The sequence below is a fragment of the Rhipicephalus microplus genome, chromosome 5, assembly GCF_043290135.1.
Source record: "Rhipicephalus microplus isolate Deutch F79 chromosome 5, USDA_Rmic, whole genome shotgun sequence".
Taxonomy (NCBI): Eukaryota; Metazoa; Arthropoda; class Arachnida; order Ixodida; family Ixodidae; genus Rhipicephalus; species Rhipicephalus microplus.
The window spans coordinates 114,898,623-114,918,735 of NC_134704.1; the positions used below are offsets into that span (position 1 = coordinate 114,898,623).

Below are 20,113 nucleotides of genomic sequence, written 5' to 3' on the forward strand. Positions count from 1 at the left end.
AGTTCTACTTCTATGTCAGTCAGTGATTTAGTGAGCATTGGTTATGGTGCAAAGTTTATTATGTATGCGGACGACACCACAATTAAAGCCAACGTAGTGCTCTCAAAACTGTCATCTTAGAGCACAGCAAACTCATTGAAAATCAACGTAAATGTAACAAAAGCCGTACGTTTTAGAAAAAAAATGAGACATTGACACTTCGACGAGTTTACATGTCAATAACTTTCTTCTGCCAATTTTACCCTCTTTTAAACACCTTGGTGTCATATTTGAGCAGCATTTATCATGGAGTGATCACGTGCAAATGGTGGTGGGTAAACTCTCCCAGGTAACTAGAATACTGTTGAACTAGATGGTGTTAAACTTGTTGAAAAAAGATGGTGTTAAACTTGTATTGTATAAATCCTTCTTTCTATCTTACATAAACTGCTGTAAACTACTAAACTACTACACTTAAAATACTACACTTACTAACAATATTACGGTTCATAGAATGCAGAAAAAAAGCTGTGCGTTGCATTCTAAACGCTATTTACTTAAAACCAACGAGTTCTCTTTTCGAAAAAATTGATTCTGCTACTGATGCCAAACATTTATTAAAATATATTTATAAGAAGGTATAAGAACAGTACTAGCAGAAACGACACCCTGAAACGCATTTTAAATTTGATGTCAAAACATAAAACAATCAACACAGCAAGCTGAGAAATATGAGAACTACCGAGGCCCAGAACAAGTGATACCTACCAGATGTTATAGTATAAACTTCCCTATCATTTAAACAAGAATAACGTCAACTAACATTTCATGTGATTGTTTGAAATAGTGAACATATGCTGTCTCTGCAAATACCTAAGATGCAGGGCCGGTATTGCGGTACATAATTTTCTATAAAAATTCTGTTTCCACATTTTAATGTATTTTGTCCATAAGCTTTTGTATCGTCGCTCGAATGAAGTTTTACTTTGCTTACTTTTGAGCTTTTCAGTATGTATAACGACGAGTAAAATTTATAGGTTTGCATTATCTGTATTATGAGCTGTGTCGCTAGATTATATTTATAATCTCGGTTTCAGTGTTGAACTGTTCTCATTTGTTGCTTGTTTCTGCCTAGAAAATTAAGGTCATTGAACTTGTCAAGTCTTGCGGGCTTTTTTCATAGTCCTCAACATTGTACTAATGTCGAAATATAATTTGATTTGATATGAGTACGGTTTTGAGTGAATGTCGACACTTTATCCTTCGAAGCTGATGCTAGTGAATGTTTTGTCAATAGCAGCGTTTGTTGTTTTTTCGTCGCGTAAGTTTCTTGATGTAAATAGCAGCCCTCATTATATCTATGCTTTGAGGCGTGAATAATATGAGGGCTGCCATAAGTTACACTCATGGAAAAGCTCCCTTAAGGTACAAACTGGTTTACAATGTACCGCGCACGCTATTTCGCTTATTCATGCAAAGCATACCACATTCAGCTGATACAAGTCGACGCCGTTGACAAGCTCGACTAGAAATAGGCATATAGAGACGGTGTATGGACTGCCGCAGACTTCAATGGCAGCGGCTGTCGATAGAGGACTGCGCACAGCCATGCTTCCTCTAAAACATATCCACATAAATGCCTGCAACATAGCAAGAAATAAAACACTGCTTTATTGCGGGATCAGCAAAACATCTCACCTCCTGATGCATGAATGTGTCTGCTTAGCGGAACACATCTATACATTCATCAGCCAACTATATCCACTGACACTGTTTCACAAAGAATACCAAGCATTCACTGTCTCATGTAGGTGGATTGCTGTAGTTGAATCTTGCGAGTCGGAAAATGATAACAATTCTAACTTTAGTCCAAATTTCGCACACTTGAACACGATGTAACACTTCCAATATGTAACAATTCATCATGCTATAATTCTTACGCTAGTAACATTGTGTCTTTTTCATTAGATAATGTCAATAGCACAACTTTTTAAAGCAGAAATATAGTTGTGCATTGTGGAACATACCAGAAATCATACGGATTGAAAATGAGTTTTCATATTCACGCGAGCCAGTATTGATGAGAATGTAGACAGCTTAGGAGAAGCATCTCGTATACGCTACCTCACTATTGGTCCTACCTCCTTTTGTTTAATATGAATAATGCTAATTTATGTGCTTTTATAAAAATGCAATAAAATATTAGATGGTCCCTTATGCACTCTATCATGCTATATAAAGCAGTTGCACACACGAAGACATCACCTTAGAGAAACTTACCGCTAAGTTATCTTTTGCTTTTAAACGCGTAAAGTCTAATGCTCGCATATTACGCATAGTGATACGTCGATGCCTTATTAAAAAAATTCCGAATTCAGAAAAAAAACTACTGCATGTACACTGCAAACACCAAACCACTTTTTCAGTGTACTACCCTTGTAACACGTTAGACTTTGAATCTCACAGCGTTGTCATTTGTGATTCTTTGGTGGAAAAGTACAAGGAACAGAAGGTGATTAAGAATTTTGTGCGTCGGGAAAGGTATAAGGAAAAAGGACAAGAGCATGGGCAGCATAATGTTATGTAATTAGGTTATATTTGCTTGCAAAGTGCTCCAACATATAATGAGCACTTGATATTGAGCATTTTATTCTGTCCCGATGCCACATTTACATTTTAGCAGTGCCTGCCTGTCTGCCAGCAGGAAGGCAATCAGTTTCATTTGACCCGGAGTAGCTGGCGTTGTCCAAGTTGATACAGGAACGTCATAGCGTTCAGTCCTAATTTGGTACCTTTCAGATTGACTAGATTTATGACGGGAGTCATGGGCACCAAAGGGCCTATTCCTAGTCGACATCACGGGATAGACGATGTTAGGTAACGAGAGGCTTTGCCCAAGCGAGAGGCTTTGCCCAAGGTAAGAAACAATACGTATGTTTACAATTTAAACATATTGAAACAATTTTCGTGGAGATACGACTGAGACAACCTCGCGAAGCAAGCTAGCCTATCTGGAGCATCGTAAATGTACTTTTCTGATACCTATCTTACATCGGAAGAGAAGGAAAATAGGCCCTTCTACTAAACGAGAGTGATAGTGAATTTCGCAGAAAGTTAGAAGCGAAGTGTCGTGCTAGACTTTCTCCTGTCCCTTTAAAACCTCTATGTCACTTGTGTGTGAGATTTTGCACGTAGTCATAGACGAGGTCATTGAGATTAGGTATCATCTGCTGAACATTCGTACCCATATCGGTGGAAAATCAAGGCATGGAGTCAGTGCCCGGCTCTGTTCTCTATTCCAAAACTGACACTGCCTCTCGCACTTGCTTGCCCTATACATGTACTCTAAAGACCACTGGTGCATGAGTGTTTGGTGATGACCGAGGGTTAGGGTGACCTGTTGTCCGATTGCACTCGTAGCCAACCTGACCGGGCCCTAGGAGCATGATTGCCTGTTGCCCTCAAATGTTTCAAGCCCTAATGTTCTAGGCTTACCGTACATAACCACCTCGACAAAACAGTGGACGGTCGCTTCTCGCAGGCCAGCTGTAAATCACCCATGCTCGGTTTACGGACTCCCTACAGGATATTCCGGATGCATGTTTTGAGAGAACGGGTTGGCTGCTGTAATTCCCACTCTCCCTGGACAATGTGATTTCCTATTTATAGCATTGTGAAAGTGAACGCTATCGACCTAGATGGTGACCAGTGCTTCGATCCCAATATTCCTCCCTGTGATTCATTTTGCTGTCCTACGCCTCTCCTTGATGATACTATTAACGTCGTTGTACATGCAGAGATTGGCTAACCTGCTCAAGTAAGAGTTTATGCGCAGTCTCAGTAGCTTTTGACGCTCTAACACATGAGAGTGTAGAGCTCACGTAATTTCCTTTTTGCAAGTTAAGGGCAGAGGCTATAGGTATTATGCATTATTATGAAAGCATGCTATATCTTGATTCGCATGTCATAATCTCTTCGCTTCCAGCGTACTGATAGTCAAGCGGTGAGTCTCAGCATGCTTTTGGTTTCGACCATGATGTGCATGAAAATATGGGCATTAAATCCTCTCGTGTCAGTTCGCATTCCTAGGATTCCAATTAAACCTACTCGCACATTACACTCTATGTCCCTTGAAAAGAGGGCAATGAGAATTTTAACCAGCAGTGGAAGCCTTCTAACGCCTTGCCTAATTCCAGACTTTTTCGGAGACAGCTGGAGGCCATGTCTTTGGCGTTTTGGGGGGGACCGTATTGTGCCTACAGCTGATTGCAACGAGTGTTCTACTGCTGCAAGTGGCCCGTATATGCTCAATATCCTTATAACATCAGTGTCTGCCAAGTAGCCGTCATTGGGAAGGGCTCCAAGGCTGTCGGTAAAGCCCTTCGCAACTGTGTTCAATGACAAGAAACATGAGGTTTCTTTGGGGAGTTCGCCTGGCCCCTCTTGGATATTCATCCGATTTTCCCTCTACAATACTGATGATAGCCGTTCTTTTTGTGAGGGATTGTATACGAAGGCCTGAAACATCACTCTCAGGTCTTGCCTCGCTGAGGCCAGCAGGTCGGAGTGATAAGATATGAAGTCGGATGCCTGGTCATGCCAAAGACTACGATTCTCTGTACAATGCGTATACCATCGTTCAAGATCTGCTTTCAAGTAGTGGTCTTACAATTTTTGCAGACAGCTTGTGCAAAAGGCAGAACATTTTGTGCGGGAAGACTTTATTTCGTTCTATGCAGTCGCACATGCCATTGAATAGGACATGCTCCACTAAATTGTTTAAACAACAGGTGAGAAGTCTTAGAGTGTCTTGATTTCAGGGCGTACCCGTGTTCAGGATAAGGAAAGTACGGTTGCTTCCTATTGCTTCGGTGTGCTTCTATTCTCCTAAGTCTTGGGGACTTCGTTAGTTCGCAACTAATTAAAACATAATATAGGTTTTTTAGCAAACTAGTCGGCATTATCTCCGGACCTGAGGCCACCCTGCTGTTCAAGTTGTAATGTATAGCCCTACTTTTGGACACCGCAAAATAAACATCTATTTTCTATTCTATCACATGCCATTGCATTTAGGAATACCCTTAGGAGCTTGCCGTGCTTCGCGGGATGCTACCTCGTTTAAGAGTGTTTTTAAAAGCGAAGCATTTCTTCGCGAAATTCGGCAACTTTGAGCGTATCTATCTATCTATCTATCTATCTATCTATCTATCTATCTATCTATCTATCTATCTATCTATCTATCTATCTATCTATCTATTTATCTATCTATCTATCTATCTATCTATCTATCTATCTATCTATCTGTCTATCTATCTATCTATCTATCTATCTATCTATCTATCTATCTATCTATCTGTCTATCTATCTATCTATCTATCTATCTATCTATCTATCTATCTATCTATCTATCTATCTATCTATCTATCTAGCCGCCTACGACTTTATTCTTGATTGATACGTTGGGCTCAACGTCCCGAAACCACCATATGATTATGAGAGACGCCATAGTGGAGGGCTCCGGAAATTTTGACCTACTGAATTCTTTACCATGCACCCAAATCTGAGCACACGGGCCTACACCATTTCCGCCTGCATCGGAAATGCAGCCGCCGCAAACGGGATTCACTCCTGCGACGTGCGGAACAGTAGCCGAGTACCTTAGCCACTAGACCACCGCGGTGGGGCTAGGACTTTATGCTCTCCTGGCCATTTTCATAAGGGTGTCGATTCCAAACTTTGTATGGCATAAATATCACTGTGTGAAGAATATATTTCACTAGTCATAACATTAAAATCATGGCATGTATGTCATGAATGTCATGATTTACATTTCATGGTCTTGCAGCTCTTGTGGTGGTTTCGTTCATGTGGCATGTTGCAAAAATGGTATAGTATGACACGATTACATGGTGAACACAACAGACAGACCTTAACATGGCAATCATTACATGCGTGTCATGTAACAACATGACTACATGCCACGCCCATGATGCGCGCGCGGCCATTTCGCTAGCGTCACATATACCCACTTTGGTATTACAGTACGTGAATGAATGACGAAGGTATGTAATTGGTGCAAACATGATAATCATGAGATGCGTGTCATGTACCAATATCAATATACGCCAAGCTCATGATGCGCTGGTGGCCGTTTCACTACCTTCACTTATACCAAATTTGGTATTACGAGACGTGAATAAGGGATGATAAAGGTATGATACTGCTGCAAACATGATAAACTTCAGATGCGTGTCCTGTAACAACAAGGCTACAGGCTACACTCATCATGTGCTCGTCGCAGTTTCCTAACTTCACATGTAGCAAACTCGGTGTTACGCGACGCGATAGGACGACATAGGTAAATGACACATTCAAACATGATAATCACGACATGCGTGTCCTGTAACAGCATGACTACATGCCAGACTGATAATGCACTCGTGGCCGTTTCGCTAGCTTCACATATGCCAACTTTGGTATTACGTGACGCCAATGGATAACGAAGGTATGTGACGGTTGCAAACATGGCGTCCATGAGATGCGTGTCTGATGAGAACATGACTAAATGCCACTGTCAAGGTGCTAATACATTTCCACATGACGTGGTGCGCGCGCTCGCCGGAGTTCATCTCGTCGCGTCACGTCGGCGTTGCCATGCCAGGCGCTAGTCTTGCCATATACTCGCAGGCGCGCGCCACGCTGCGTTGCTTTGACGCACGTGCGTTTCAGAGCGTCCAGCATCCCTCCGTCACGAAAAGAGGGAGACGCAGTGTTTTCTGGGAAATGCATCGGCGAGAATTCAAGCATGTCGCATTTCGCGCCGGTTGCCGTCGGGCCGCGCTGACGGACGCTGGTCGCGCCTGGCGTCAGAGAGTGCTCACGTTTTGCTATCGTAGCATCTCTGGGCCCAGCGTGCGCGCACGTCAACGCTACATTGAAGTATATTGGCCCCTTCATAAGGTGTTTGTCACCGTTTTGCACCTCTACGTAAACCAAATTTGGTGTTACGTGATGTTAATGGATGACAAAATATAAGACTGGTGCAAACATGATAATCTTGACACGCGTGTCATGTAAGAACATGAAAACATACCACGCTCGTAGCCTTCTCGCGGCCGTTTCGTTAGCTTCACATATACTAAATTTGCTATCACGCGACGTGAATAGATGATGAAGGTAAACCGCACATCTGAACATGATGATCATGACACGGAAGTCATGTACGGCATCATTTACCTCTGTCTCGTAACGTTGTGCTCATTTTAAAGAGACATATCAACATTTCTCCTTCAGGCTTCGCATACCATCAATTCCCACTGTACGTGGGATCTCCTTTTTTTTATTGCTTGCTCTTGTCTTTTTTTAAGGTGACACAGCGCGTATACTTTTGATTGCATTTTGCCTTCACGTCATCTAGCACATGGTGTAAAGGAGATCTGCTATTCTCGTGCGTACATGTACCCATCAACAGCTGTGCATATCTGTCCAAATACTTTCTATCTAGTTAAGTGCAGTACTATTGCATATTCATGTTGATTTCAGCAACCCTGTTTCGTAATACTCGGTTAGGCATTGTCCATTTCTTAAAATTCGAGGCTTCGGCTTCCAAGAGGTGTGAGAGGAGTGCAAGGAGCCGGTTCCTTCTGGGAGCCATGATCTCAGTTTGAATATCTTTTGATGATTGATATGTGGGGTTTAACGTTCCAAAACCACCATATGATTATGAGAGACGCCGTAGTGGAGGGCTCTGGGAATTTCGACCTTCTGGGGTGCTTTAACGTGCACCCAAATCTGAGCAGAAGGGCCTACCACATTCATTTCCACCTCCCTCGGAAACGGTTTGAATATCTTTTCTAGTCTTTGCAACATCTCCTGCAAGCTTTTTAAGTAGTTCACTGAAGCTGGCAAATGCGCTCATGTGCTCGTTTATGAGCTGTCGGGAAGCATTCCCGTTCATCATGTTTCACAGCAAAAGCTTTTCAAGAGCACAGAAAACTACGTTACACGATACGGAGCACGAGTTTCTTGATATGTGAGGAATGTTAGTTTTACTTGGCTATTATCTTTGCCTTAGGTATGAGGGCTGTTAGGCCTCTTGTTCAAGTACTCATGTGTGATCCGTTCTATTGTTTTTTTTATCGTGTTCATTTGTGAGCAAAGACAGTTTTCGAATCCTTAGCTCTTCTTCGTTCTTTGTGCTCTAAAGCTACTTTTGTTTAAGTGTGAATGTTCACAAACTAGCCTGCCTTGACGTCTTGTGCTCGTTCATTCACATTATCTGGACGTGTGGAAGATTGGTGAATTGGGAGTGGGTTGGACTGTGACCTGAATGGTAACAGTAATAATGAAGGTATGGAGGCCCAGGTTTACTTCCCTAATATTCTCCGTTGTGTTCTTTACATTTATACCATGCGTTTTTTATCACTTTGTACTGCAGATAGACTCCATCTGCGGCTTAGGCATGAATTAATAATAAATTCGGCAAATGAACATGACAGTCGCACAATGGTGGCACAATGGCTCACCACGCGCTCTGAGGTAGTAATCATACTAATCTTAGGATGTATAACAATATAGTAGAGATTAAAAAAGACAAGCTTCTCGGCCTTTACCCCACGTTCTTAACGAGGTGCGTAAACTACGTCACACCTGCGAAAAAATGGCAAATACACACGCTCATTTTCAGGGGCATAAAGTGTGTTCTTGGACTCCCGATGCGTGCAAGCACTGAGAACCTCGCGAGCCTAAATGTTCCCAAAACCCTAGAAGTAATTGAAGCACAGCAGACAGCCAGGCGTTTGATGACACCATCCACCTTTGTGTCGTGAAACAGTCTTGCTGTAGCTATTATCAATACAAGTTTTTTTGTGAGGAAACGTGATAGGCAGTTGTTAAATCACATGAAATCTAACGTTAAAATATCTCGTTTTCCGAAGAACGTACATCCACAGAAGAATACAGGCAGAAGGTTATAGAAAGCTCTCCACTCTTGACACGAACACAAAACCAGTCGTCGTGAGCATGATTGGTCAATTCCGCTGTTTCGTCAACGCGTAATGCTTGGGGGTTGTTTCCGTTTACACAAAGGGCTGGGTTCCTTCGGCCACGTCATTGAGTGCCTCATCGTGCGTCAAGTGACAACAGCTAGCCAAAGCATTAGTGCCCAAAGGGCGAAGTGAAACAGAATTGTACAGAGACTCAACGCGCGCATTTGTCTCTGGGGTTGTCTGCAAGGAAGTTTCCAAGGTACTTGAAGAAAAATTACTTGCTCATAACACCATCACTTGGTTCACTGCCCACGTAGGGTCAAAAGTAAACAAGAGAGGAGGCTTCTCAACACCATGGTACTGTCGTATTGATGGTCTCCCACCTGGCACTACAGTTTTCAAGGTTTTAACGGGTAGTCCCAATGAAAGTATTCTTTTATATATCAGCAAAATAACCGTCCCTCACGCCCCCTCTGACGATGAGCACATACTTCTTACCTTTAACGAAATGACCAAGTATTACCAAATCACTTGCAAAAAACACTTCCTGCTCCCAACGACACCTTTCACTTCCTCAATAGGTAACGCTTAGCTTATTACAAAAGAACTCCTATTTTAGCCTTTGGTCTACCGTCGCTTCACGAAGGTCTCTCCTTTATGTTCCGATTTCGGCAGATACTACGATTTTAGCCACATTCTGTGGTACCTTTATCAGTGGTAAAACAGGCTTGCATACCTTGATCCTTGTGGTATTGAAATGAGGGTCTTCCTAAAGCACCACACCATTCCAGTGATACTAGACTGTTTTAACCACTAATTATGGTCACAATTTATTTCATCAAATTCATGCATTTCAGAAGGCTTTCGACGCTGCGGGGAGGTCCTGATTTCGCGTTCCTGTCGGGAGAGCGGCACATACCCTGACTAAAAGAACAGGCTGGGACAAGTTCTTCACGACAGTGATAAAGTTCACTGACCTACCTACCTACCTACCTACCTACCTACCTACCTACCTACCTACCTACCTACCTACCTACCTACCTACCTACCTACCTACCTACCTACCTACCTACCTACCAACCTACCTACCTACAGAGCAATTCCAGACTTAGCGCCTCAACAGACCAATTTTTGGCAAGATGTCATGTCATATAGATGAGAGCATCACCCTCACTAACATATAGTGTCCAATTCACCCTACTCTCTTTCTTACTAGAAAAATAATTTTTCACATTGGTAACGGAGTAAAATAAATAACGCTTTCTTCTATTTTATATTATTACATCATTTCTATTGAGCACAAAAGCATTCTATAAAAATTTTCTTCCGCCAACTTACCCGCAATATCTCGGCGAAAGGGACAAACAAACGAGAAATTTGTTTGAGGTGGCCTACATAGGCGATGGGTGCCATGGCAAGAAAAAGGCTTATCTGCGAAAAAAAGTTTCTCCAATCACTGCATCATCCATCTCTAGGCAACACACTCTCTCGGGAACTTCAAAAAGCAAGCAACAAGAATTCAATTCTATCATTAAGTAGAAAACATATATCAGAGAATGAAAAAAGCATCTATGATAAGAAATATTTGAATTGATAAACATATTTCAGAAACTTTGCGATAAAATTTGCCCCAGCAAATTATCCTGAGAATAAATAAATTGCGCGCGCTATAGCAAAATTCGTATATAAGGCATTTTCAACCCTGATCAAATATTTTATTCGAAGAATACAATGTATATAATGTTTTACACTAAGAGAATGCTGCGATAGTTTCACGAAAAAATTACCGAAATATAGTCATTAGCAGGAAAGTGCAATTCTTCAGATCATTATTGCAATTTTGCAGAGTGAATTAAAGCCTGTGCGATATAAATTTTTCATGATTTTGAATTCATTGCTGCTTACAAACTGAAGCTAATTTTTACAAAGAAATTCGGTGGACACTCGAGGAGCACCAATGCCATCGCCGTTATGTTCTTTACAAAGTCAAAGTTTCAAAAGAAAGCATGCGAGGGCTGCTGTATGTCACGGTCCAGTCAAAGATCAAAAGGACTGGTTGTGACTTTCGTCCGAAGGTTCATATTGGGAAGTCAGAGGAAAGAAAAGTGCACCACTTTTTAGAACAATCTTCAAACAGCATTTAAATGGGCACATTCGCAAGTGCGCTGCTATGAAAATTAGAGGATGGTTCGGCCTTCTGTTGGTAAAACACACAGAATAAATGGCTTTTTTACCTATGGAAGCCAAGTTCTTATGGTATGCAATCTTGAATCTGTCAGTGTAGAAGCGCTTTGAGTATCGATATTGCATATAGTTGTAAATAGATGGAACAATGAACAGAATCAGTTCTTTGGGCAGAGCTTTCACGTACAGACAGAAAGCTCTTGGTGCCGATACAATTCACGCAATTATTTGACGATTTGCCTAATGCATAAAGATGAAGGAGCCGTCTCCTTTTTTTTCGTCTCCTTTAATTATAGTGGCGCCCTAATAATACGCCCCCTACAAAAACCATGCTGAACTTCTCGAGGCGTTACACTGCTTGTCTCGGACGCCCAAGCAAGCATGTCTTGAGGTCACGGCCCCATCTGACTTTCCGGAGGGAAGACATGATGGTATAATTCTGACGTAACAGATTGTGTCCAGCTATGACATGAAGCCATTATTAGGCGTTACCTATAAACACGGTTCTGTAAGCTTCTGTCGTGAATTTGAGAAGTTTTAGGCAGCCGTAGGATCTCGCAAAGTGTCACGTAACTCACGAAAGAGAGAGTCAGCATGGGCACTCTAGGCTGTAGCCTTAAAGAAAGAAGCAGGGCAGAATGAGTAACAATGATGAGAAGCACTTCTGGTACGCTGGATGATTCTGAAATACAAACATTTCATTAAAAATGCATATTCTTCAGCAAGGCTCGTGATAACAAGTACACATAAAACTTGATGTGGAGGAGAGTGTAGAGAGTGGTATTCATCCTGAGCATTACCTTTTGTTGGTATTTCGGCTGGTCTGCGAGCAGGCCAAACAGAACTTGGGTACCTTGAGAGAAGCCTATGTACAACAGCTTCGTACTGTTTGTCATTCGAAGCACAGTGTCGATCATTGTAGGGGTGTCGTACTGTATCATCTCATCAAAACTAGAAGAGAGAGGAAAAACGAACAAGAATATCGACATGCAATTCTTTTTTTCTCGCAGATGAATTGAGCTCTCTATTAATATAAAAGAGCACCAGTTACACTTTTTGTTCATTCCTCGCTTCCCATGTGCATAGCTGTTTTTAAAGATACAAGCTAGCTCCCTTTCAATACAGTTATTATACTCTCTTCTCGATAGTCGCACCTACGATGCATATTCAAAAAAAAAAACGTATGACGACATCTATACGGAAATCTGTGTGTCAACTGCATCCTTCACTCATGAAGGACGCAGTTGACATCGCTTGTTTTGTCACAAGGTACAGGATCGTTACCGCGTAGCTACCCCCATCGCCACTGTCCTGTCTCGTCATAGCGTGTGGTACTCGTGGTGGAACGTTACAGATCTTTTCAACCGAAAAAAAAAATGGGTCGCATTGATATTACAAGGCACAAACAGACATGTCACGCCGTATTTTGAGAAGGACTAACTCCTATATAATAACAAATTACCTAGTTACCTATATAATAACAAATTACCAATCAGATGTGTCGCGCACCAATCGACATTTTTTCTGATCAAAACATTCTGCCAGATTTTGTAGCCCTAGAAATAAGTGAGGTAACCTTGCAGAATTACCCAACTTAGCAGAACACTCCAAAAATTGTGCGACTCATTTTATTCAATAATAAAACACAAAATTGGTCACAACTTCGTTTTTCTTCATCTCTGGATAGTGTTAGGTCATCATGTATGTGAAAGGACCGAGCAATGAACTCGAAAACGAACAGTTCTCTCCCCTTTTTTAACCAATACTTACTTGCGTTCCCAAGAGTATCTTCATGAACTTAAACAGCATACTCATGTCAAGTTAGTTAGACACTGGTTCAGTTAAAAAGAGGAGAAAAAGAGAGTACCTTCAGTAATTTCGTGAAAGTAGCTGTTCACAAAAGACAGTCTAGATCATTCCATGAAAAAGGCAGTTCAAACTTTCGCTAATCATGTAACTGTATCACGTACTTGTGATTGAAACGAGGCAAGGTCAAGGCAATACGATCACTCAGGTTTGGTGGCATTTTGATTTACATTTGTCATTTCGAGAGTTCTGTTTTCTTATTCATACATGCGCTATGTCCACTACACATTTAGGGATGCAGTCTTTGAACCTACCTGAATCGCCAGAACCTTCGATCAAACTTCTTGTACCTAACGTGGCTGGTGTACTCATTGCCACGCAAGTTGCCGAGCCAGACATCATAACCAGCATCCGCGAGCAGGAAGCCTGCACAACGACCATTTAATAATAAATCATTACCAATTTTAAGGTAGATGTATGGTGTTCCTTATGCTAATACTTCGAGTTCGTTTCTCCTTTAAGCAGCAACTTGCTTTAAGCTGCAAATGAAGAAAAACATATGCATATTAAGATACTACAAGAACTCTTATTTTACTTAGAAGAACCCTTCAGTCAAAGCGTCATTTAACAGACACACTGGTACTGCAATAAAAATACAAAAAAGTAGGTTACCACGTGTACGCGCTATTTCGGCTCTCAAAATGAATAAATTAAAAAAAGAATGGGTCAACAACAATGTACTCGCTACTTTCTACGAGAGCTGCCCGTTGAAAAGTTTATCGTGCTAGAACTACGTTTGATGAAAAACCATGACACAGAGAATGTCGCTGCAGCAAACGCTTCGATAAAGGTACTTGTATTTGCTAAGGCGACGGTGATCTCAGCGTGAAAAAGGCTGACTTTTCATCCATCTCTTTCTTACTCTTCTCTATCCGTGGTTTTTTTATTTTTTCCCTTTTGTATACCCCCAGTTGAAGGTTGCCAACCGAACCGAAGCTTGGTTAACCTCTTTGCCTTTCCTCTTCATCTCGCTGTGTTTCTTTAGCCAAAAAGGCAGCTTGAGGCAGCGTCATGTGGAGAAGGCCGTAACAGAAGGTTGTCGAAAAGAAAGGACTTGTTCTGGAGATAAGATAAGCCGCAACAGGAACGGCCTACCTTTCTGTGTTATTGAAAACAAGTGGAGAAGGTATGCGTTAATAACGTAAAAACCAGAGGAAGCGTAGCCCGCAGCACTTCTTTCCTCCTCCACTTGACCTCACTAATGGGTTCTGTATATATTCGACACCCCCACCACTGCCATTGCCGCCGAAGCTCCCTGCGCCAGGCAAGCGGGCTGCTTACAAGAACAGGTGCGTGCATCGCTTGAACACTGCAATGGTTTCGAAGCAACTGCCTTCTTTAGCAGGATGTTCGCGTATGCCTTTCGTGTTGCAGTTCACAATAGCTATTGTTGGCTTAACCCATTAGGAGGTGATGGGAAGAGCAACCTCGATCAGAAAGAAGGAAATATACAATAGTGAGTGAAGGATGGTAGACCGTCGGAGATACTGAGGTTGGCATGACATTTGTTTGGTAAGAGAACGGTGAGAAACGATTTAAAAAAAGGGCGGAAAAGTACAAAATGTTGAATACCAGCTTTTTTCTTTCTGAAGGTGGAAGAAGGTAACGGAGAAAGGATCTTGACGTGAGACCATGATTATAGGGTTACAGTACCATGGTTGCTCTAAGGTTGCCGAGATTGGCACTGTCGCAGTTTCATAATACCGTTATTGAATGTTACTTCAAACTTCCATCAATATTGTAAGTTCTTCATAGTCTATAATTTATTGTTTTTGTATGAAGTTATAGGAAGAACGACTGTTTCAAAAGTTGGCCGGACATCACACACAAAAAACTGAGGTTGTGCGTACAATTTGGGTATTTTTAGCTTCTGATAAGGGTCAAAAAGCATCAAAGAAGTTTTAGGGATCTTGTCGATTTGGTGCTTCGAGAAATGTTTTTGGACAAAATTTCGCATGCTTGATTGTCCCACAGCGTGGTAAGCCGGGGTCTCTCTGATATTTCCGTGAGACATTACTGCCCATAAAAAGTTACTGCTTCTCAAAGGCGCCAAAATGCTTAGAAACTTTGCATTGTTTATTGTTTTTTTATTCGTTAAATATTTAGGTTCAAAGTAGCATATACGATATATTCATGTCCTTCAATTGTTAGGAGCTTACGCTTCAATACGTGTTTATCTAAGTTTATATGTTGCGTTTAATTTGTTGCAATGATGCGCGAAGTACCAACCCTCTCACTTTAGTCACCAAGGTGGGACCATGCGAATATTATTTAGCTAGAGCTGGCATGTGAGCACCGTAAAAATATAAAACTTGCAGTTTGAACGTGTACAGAAATGCAACAACGACTTACCCAGGCTCTGGTCAGGGAAATTCATCACAAAATCAGCCGATGAAACCGCAAGAGCATGAACAACCAGAACCGTTGGCTTGCTATTGTTGGTGCGAAGTACGTCGGGCTCATACCTTCCTCTTGGTATTCTTTGCATATTCAGAACGTAACCATCTGCGGTTACCACAGTGTGCTCTTCCACCGGGTAGCCTTTACTCACGATCAGCTGCGACTTGAAAGTGGTGAGGGTTCAGTATGTTGCAAATGATAACGTTTCAATGTATTAAAATTGAACCCACAAATTTACGCTAAAGCACTGAGTAAACTTCACTCACAACAAAGAGATCGAGTCAAAGCAATGTTTTGAGAAAGTATGTGATGATTTAGACATTGCCACTCCTGTCTGAAGTATCTGCTTACAGTTGCGAAGCATATTGTTTTTCGAAGTCCGATAGGCTAGCGAATAGGCAATTTCTTGAAACGAAGGATGAAATTTCGATGAAACCACACACACACACACACACACACACACACACACACACACACACACACACACACACACACACTCACACACACACACACACACACGCACACACACTCTCTCTCTCTCTTTTTGCGCAAACTTTTTTCATTCATATGCCTTCCTACGGCAGGAGGTCGCAGCTTTGGGTTGTTAGCGCGCAGTGACAATGTGATGGGCCTCAGGAAATAGCTAGTCTGCCGCTGTGTGTGAAGGCTGCACATCGATTTTTGCGTGCTGAAAGGTGCCGCCAATAGAAGTTAATTTACGAATGGTTAGTAAGAGAGAGAAAGAGAGAGAAATATTTTAGCGGAAAGCTGGAGAGGTTTGCCTGCTTTTTTACCTGACAGGCTGCTCCAGTTGCCGGGTGATGACAATGATATATGCTATGATAAACACACAACACATACAGTTACATTCAAGCATAACAGCCACATAACACAGAAAGTCACTCACACGCACTGCACTATTTACAAAGTTTAGTTCAAGCCTGTGGCCCGTAAGAATGTCAGTAGCGCTTTTGTAAAGTCTAACGCACAGGAGGTGTTCTGTTATGGGCCTAGAATATTTTTCAACTCCAAGTTTGTGTCCTGTTTTATTTTTAAGGCCATCTTCAGAGACTCTCTCTTTGATGCGTATATCGTACACTCACAGAGGACATAATTCATGTCTTCAACGACGTTACATTGGAACAAAATGCTGAGTCAGACAATCCAATTTTGTTCCTGAAATAGTTCGTATATTAAACGTTTATTCAAATCTATTTAGAGATTTATTAATTAATTTATTTATTTAGAAAATATAGCGGTCACTGAACACCAGGCAGATTAGAAAGATTACAGTAAATAATGTAGAAAAAATTGCGAAAACAAGTTTGCAAAAATGCAAAATGGCTGATACAAGAAAGGTAAAAAATATAGCAACTTTATATAAAAATAAATAATCGCATAAATGAAGCGATGCCCTAAAGCACGAAGAAAAATAGTATACTCATGTGTACAGCCAAGTTTATACATATAGAAACGCCTGAAGTACTGAAGACTAAATTTTGAAGGAGTATTATTGCATGAGAACAAAGCACAGACATGTGGTGTACACACGTTTCATCTTGCCTGTTGAGATTTCGTGTTATCTTGAAGTCACACGATGAATCGATCTTGTACAGATACTGTTCGCTAGGGTCTGTCCAGAGGGATTGCTGGAGCCACCAGGCGTGTGCCGACACTAGCGTTGCCACTTCTTGGCTCGAGAAAAGTATCTCGACAATTTCTGCTTAAGTGTCATGTCCAGCTTTGGCAGCATCATCAGCCCGGATGTTGCCTTGTATTCCGCAGTGGGCAGATATCCACTGCGGAATGAAGGAGGTGACAGGCTTTCTTGCATAGGCGTTTGATGTCCATGACGAGTTGGTCCTGTGCGCATGGAGACCTCAGTGACGGCAGCACTGCTCTTGAGTCAGTGAAAATGACCCAGGACTCAGCATTATGGTCCAAGATGTAATTAATGGCAGCCCGCAGTGCAGCCTGTTCAGTGGCTGTAGATTAGGTGCAGTGACTGAGAGTGGCAGAGATGGTTACATTGGCAGATGGAATCTGGACGCATATGGCGGCTGATATAGACGTAACAGAGCCGTCAGCGTAAATATGACGATGACCTTTGTAGCAGTTTTCCAAATGCTCTAGAGTGAAATGTTTGAGTACTGGTCGGGGTGTGCGTCTTTTGCTCTTGAACCCCGGCAAAAAGGCGACTATGGTCCACGAAGGAGTTTTCCACGATGGTTCCGCATGCCTTGATGCTCTCTGATAGTGTAGCGGGAGAAGGCTCCACACAGGACTACTGTCTGAAGCAAGCGGATGATCCGGCGCTCTGGTAGCATAACGCAAGTCGACTCGAAGAAACTTATGCTGCTGAAGAACAGGAGCTCAAAGGCGCCTATATTCAACAAGGGTTCTGAGGCTTGATGTCTTCTTTGGTAGGTCAAGGCACACCCTCATGGCTTGTGCCTGGACTCCAGTCAGTGCCTGTATGTTTGTTCAAGAAATTACATGTATCGCAGGAGTGCTGTAACGTAGAAGACTTTCGCAATGGCGGTATACATTCGTAACATAGCATTAACGGTACAGGCACCTGCATTGCCTGATAGCAAGCGAAAGATGCTCGCGTATGACGCAACTTTTTCCTTTAATATCCGAACATGGGGAGTCCACGTCATTAGCCAGTTGATTGTCACTCCCAGAAACTTATCATTTGTCGCGTACTGATTGGGAGATTGAGCTACCTTTAACGTGTAGCATGAGACAACACGCCTCGTAAAAGCAATGGCGGCACACTTTTCTGTTGACATGGTTAGACCTCGTTCGAGCAAAAATTTTTCGATGGAGTTAAAAGCTTTTTGCAATCTTGCTTGTAGAACACGCCTGTTGCAACCGCTGCTCCATATAAAAATGTCATCTGCGTAAAAAGAGATTTCTACCGATGCAGGGATGCACTTCTGTAGTCCGATGAGAGAGATGTTGAATAAAGTCGGACAGAGGACACCGCGCTGGAAAACTCCTTGATGCACTGTGTGGAGATGTGTCGCCTTCTTTTGTGGACATGTAGACTGTCCTGCCTCTGAGGTAGTCCAAGATCCAGCGGTACAAATGACCTCCTACACCTACTGACCTCAGGGCATGTAGGATAGACTCATGAGTCACGTTATCGAACGCTCCCTTAACGTCGAGGAATACACTGATAGTGATGTTGCCGGTTGCTTTGTTCATCTTTACGCAGTTGATGAGAATAATTACATTGTCAATGCTGCTGCGACCTTTTCTAAATCCAGACATTTTTGGGGGGTATGCATTCTTGTTCATAAGCAACCACTCCAGGCGTATCGACACCATCTTCTCCATGAGCTTTCCTACGCAGCTGAGAAGAGAAATTGGGCGATAGGAGTTGAGTTTGGTGGGAGGCTTGCCAGGCTTTAAATAGGAATAACACGAGCTGTTTCCAGGAAGGTTCAGGATGGCCACTCTCCCAGCTGGCTATGAATATGGCAAGTAGACGCATCTTTGCCTTGTCGCCTAAATGGGTTAACTCAGCGTGGCTTACACAATCAGGTTCAGGAGATGATGCGTTGTTCATCAGTGCCAAAGCACCAAGAAGTTCTATGATAGTAAAAGGTTCGTCTTAGAGCAGAAAGCCTCCGCCATGTCCAACTCGCTGCTATTACAAGACAAAGAAACTGAGCTGAAGGAATGCAGTTGGGTTGGTGGGGTTTTCAGGCTACGAACATATTCTTGACAACGGCTTTCTTGGGTCTAGATTTTAACAGAATAGCCGTCATTGCCTCTTATCTAGCTTGTTCAGATGGCGTTCAATTCGCTTTTGTATTCGCCTCGCCTCACGAATGTCATCTGCAGACAATGTCCTAAGAGCACGTCTTTCAGATCAGCGACGAATAGCCCGCAGCCTCTCATACTCTACGTCGACCGTTGTGTGAGTTTGAGGTGGTTCTAGATGCTTGGTGATGCTTTGTTTTGCTCGATTTAGAGGAGCCACGAAATTCTCATACATCATTTCAGATGGCTCTGCGTCTTCGACAGCAACGTTATATGCATTCCAGTCAGTGCACCATGTCCTCCTTCGCTTTGTGTTTAGCGTAGGATAGCCCAATAAGATGTACGTGGGCACGTGGTCACTCCCATGGCTTTCGATATCAGCAAACCAGGTCGCCGCAGACATAAGGCAGGTAGAGATCACGGAGACGTCCAAGGCGCTGCATTGGTCCATTTTAAAAAAGGTTGGCTGCCCATCATCAATAATCACCAGGTTGTTTCGATCTGCGATGCCAAAAAGGCGTCTACCGCGCACGGAAGTCCTCCTGCCACCGCAGGCTAGGTGATGTGCGTTGAAGCCGCCGGTCAGTATGTGAGGTCCAGGTGAGTGTGTACTGCATGACAGTCAATGGCGACAGCAAGATACGGCAGTCGTTGACGCAAGCGTTCATAAGGAAGGTGTGCGCAAATATACAGTGGAACGGTGCCAACCGAAGAGGTGGATTAAGGGGGTCCAGAAAATCGTCGAGCCAAAGTCTCTCGGCTTATTCATTTTTCACAAAAATTTCATGGTCACTTCATGCTATCGCATGTGAGTGACTCTTACACCACAAACTACAGGCTGGTGGGTAGTCAAGATGCGCACCAGCCATCATAAAACGCAGAAAATCTATGCCACCTTAATAATTTTGCAGTGCAACTGTAGC

At 42.5% G+C, this 20,113-nt stretch overlaps 1 protein-coding gene across 1 annotated transcript in view; it reads right to left on the bottom strand.

Moving 5' to 3' along the window:
* Nucleotides 1–18,752, bottom strand: part of LOC142817539 (gastric triacylglycerol lipase-like) — a 34,339-nt gene extending 15,587 nt beyond the window's left edge. The window contains exons 1-5 of the mRNA XM_075894573.1: nucleotides 18,657–18,752; nucleotides 15,369–15,579; nucleotides 13,271–13,382; nucleotides 11,951–12,101; nucleotides 1,464–1,619 (exon numbers count right to left, since the gene is read on the bottom strand). Of these exons, the coding sequence (XP_075750688.1) occupies nucleotides 1,464–1,619; nucleotides 11,951–12,101; nucleotides 13,271–13,382; nucleotides 15,369–15,579; nucleotides 18,657–18,752 (726 nt within the window). The remainder of the gene's footprint in view (nucleotides 1–1,463; nucleotides 1,620–11,950; nucleotides 12,102–13,270; nucleotides 13,383–15,368; nucleotides 15,580–18,656) is intronic.
* Between the last annotated feature and the right edge of the window lie 1,361 nt (nucleotides 18,753–20,113).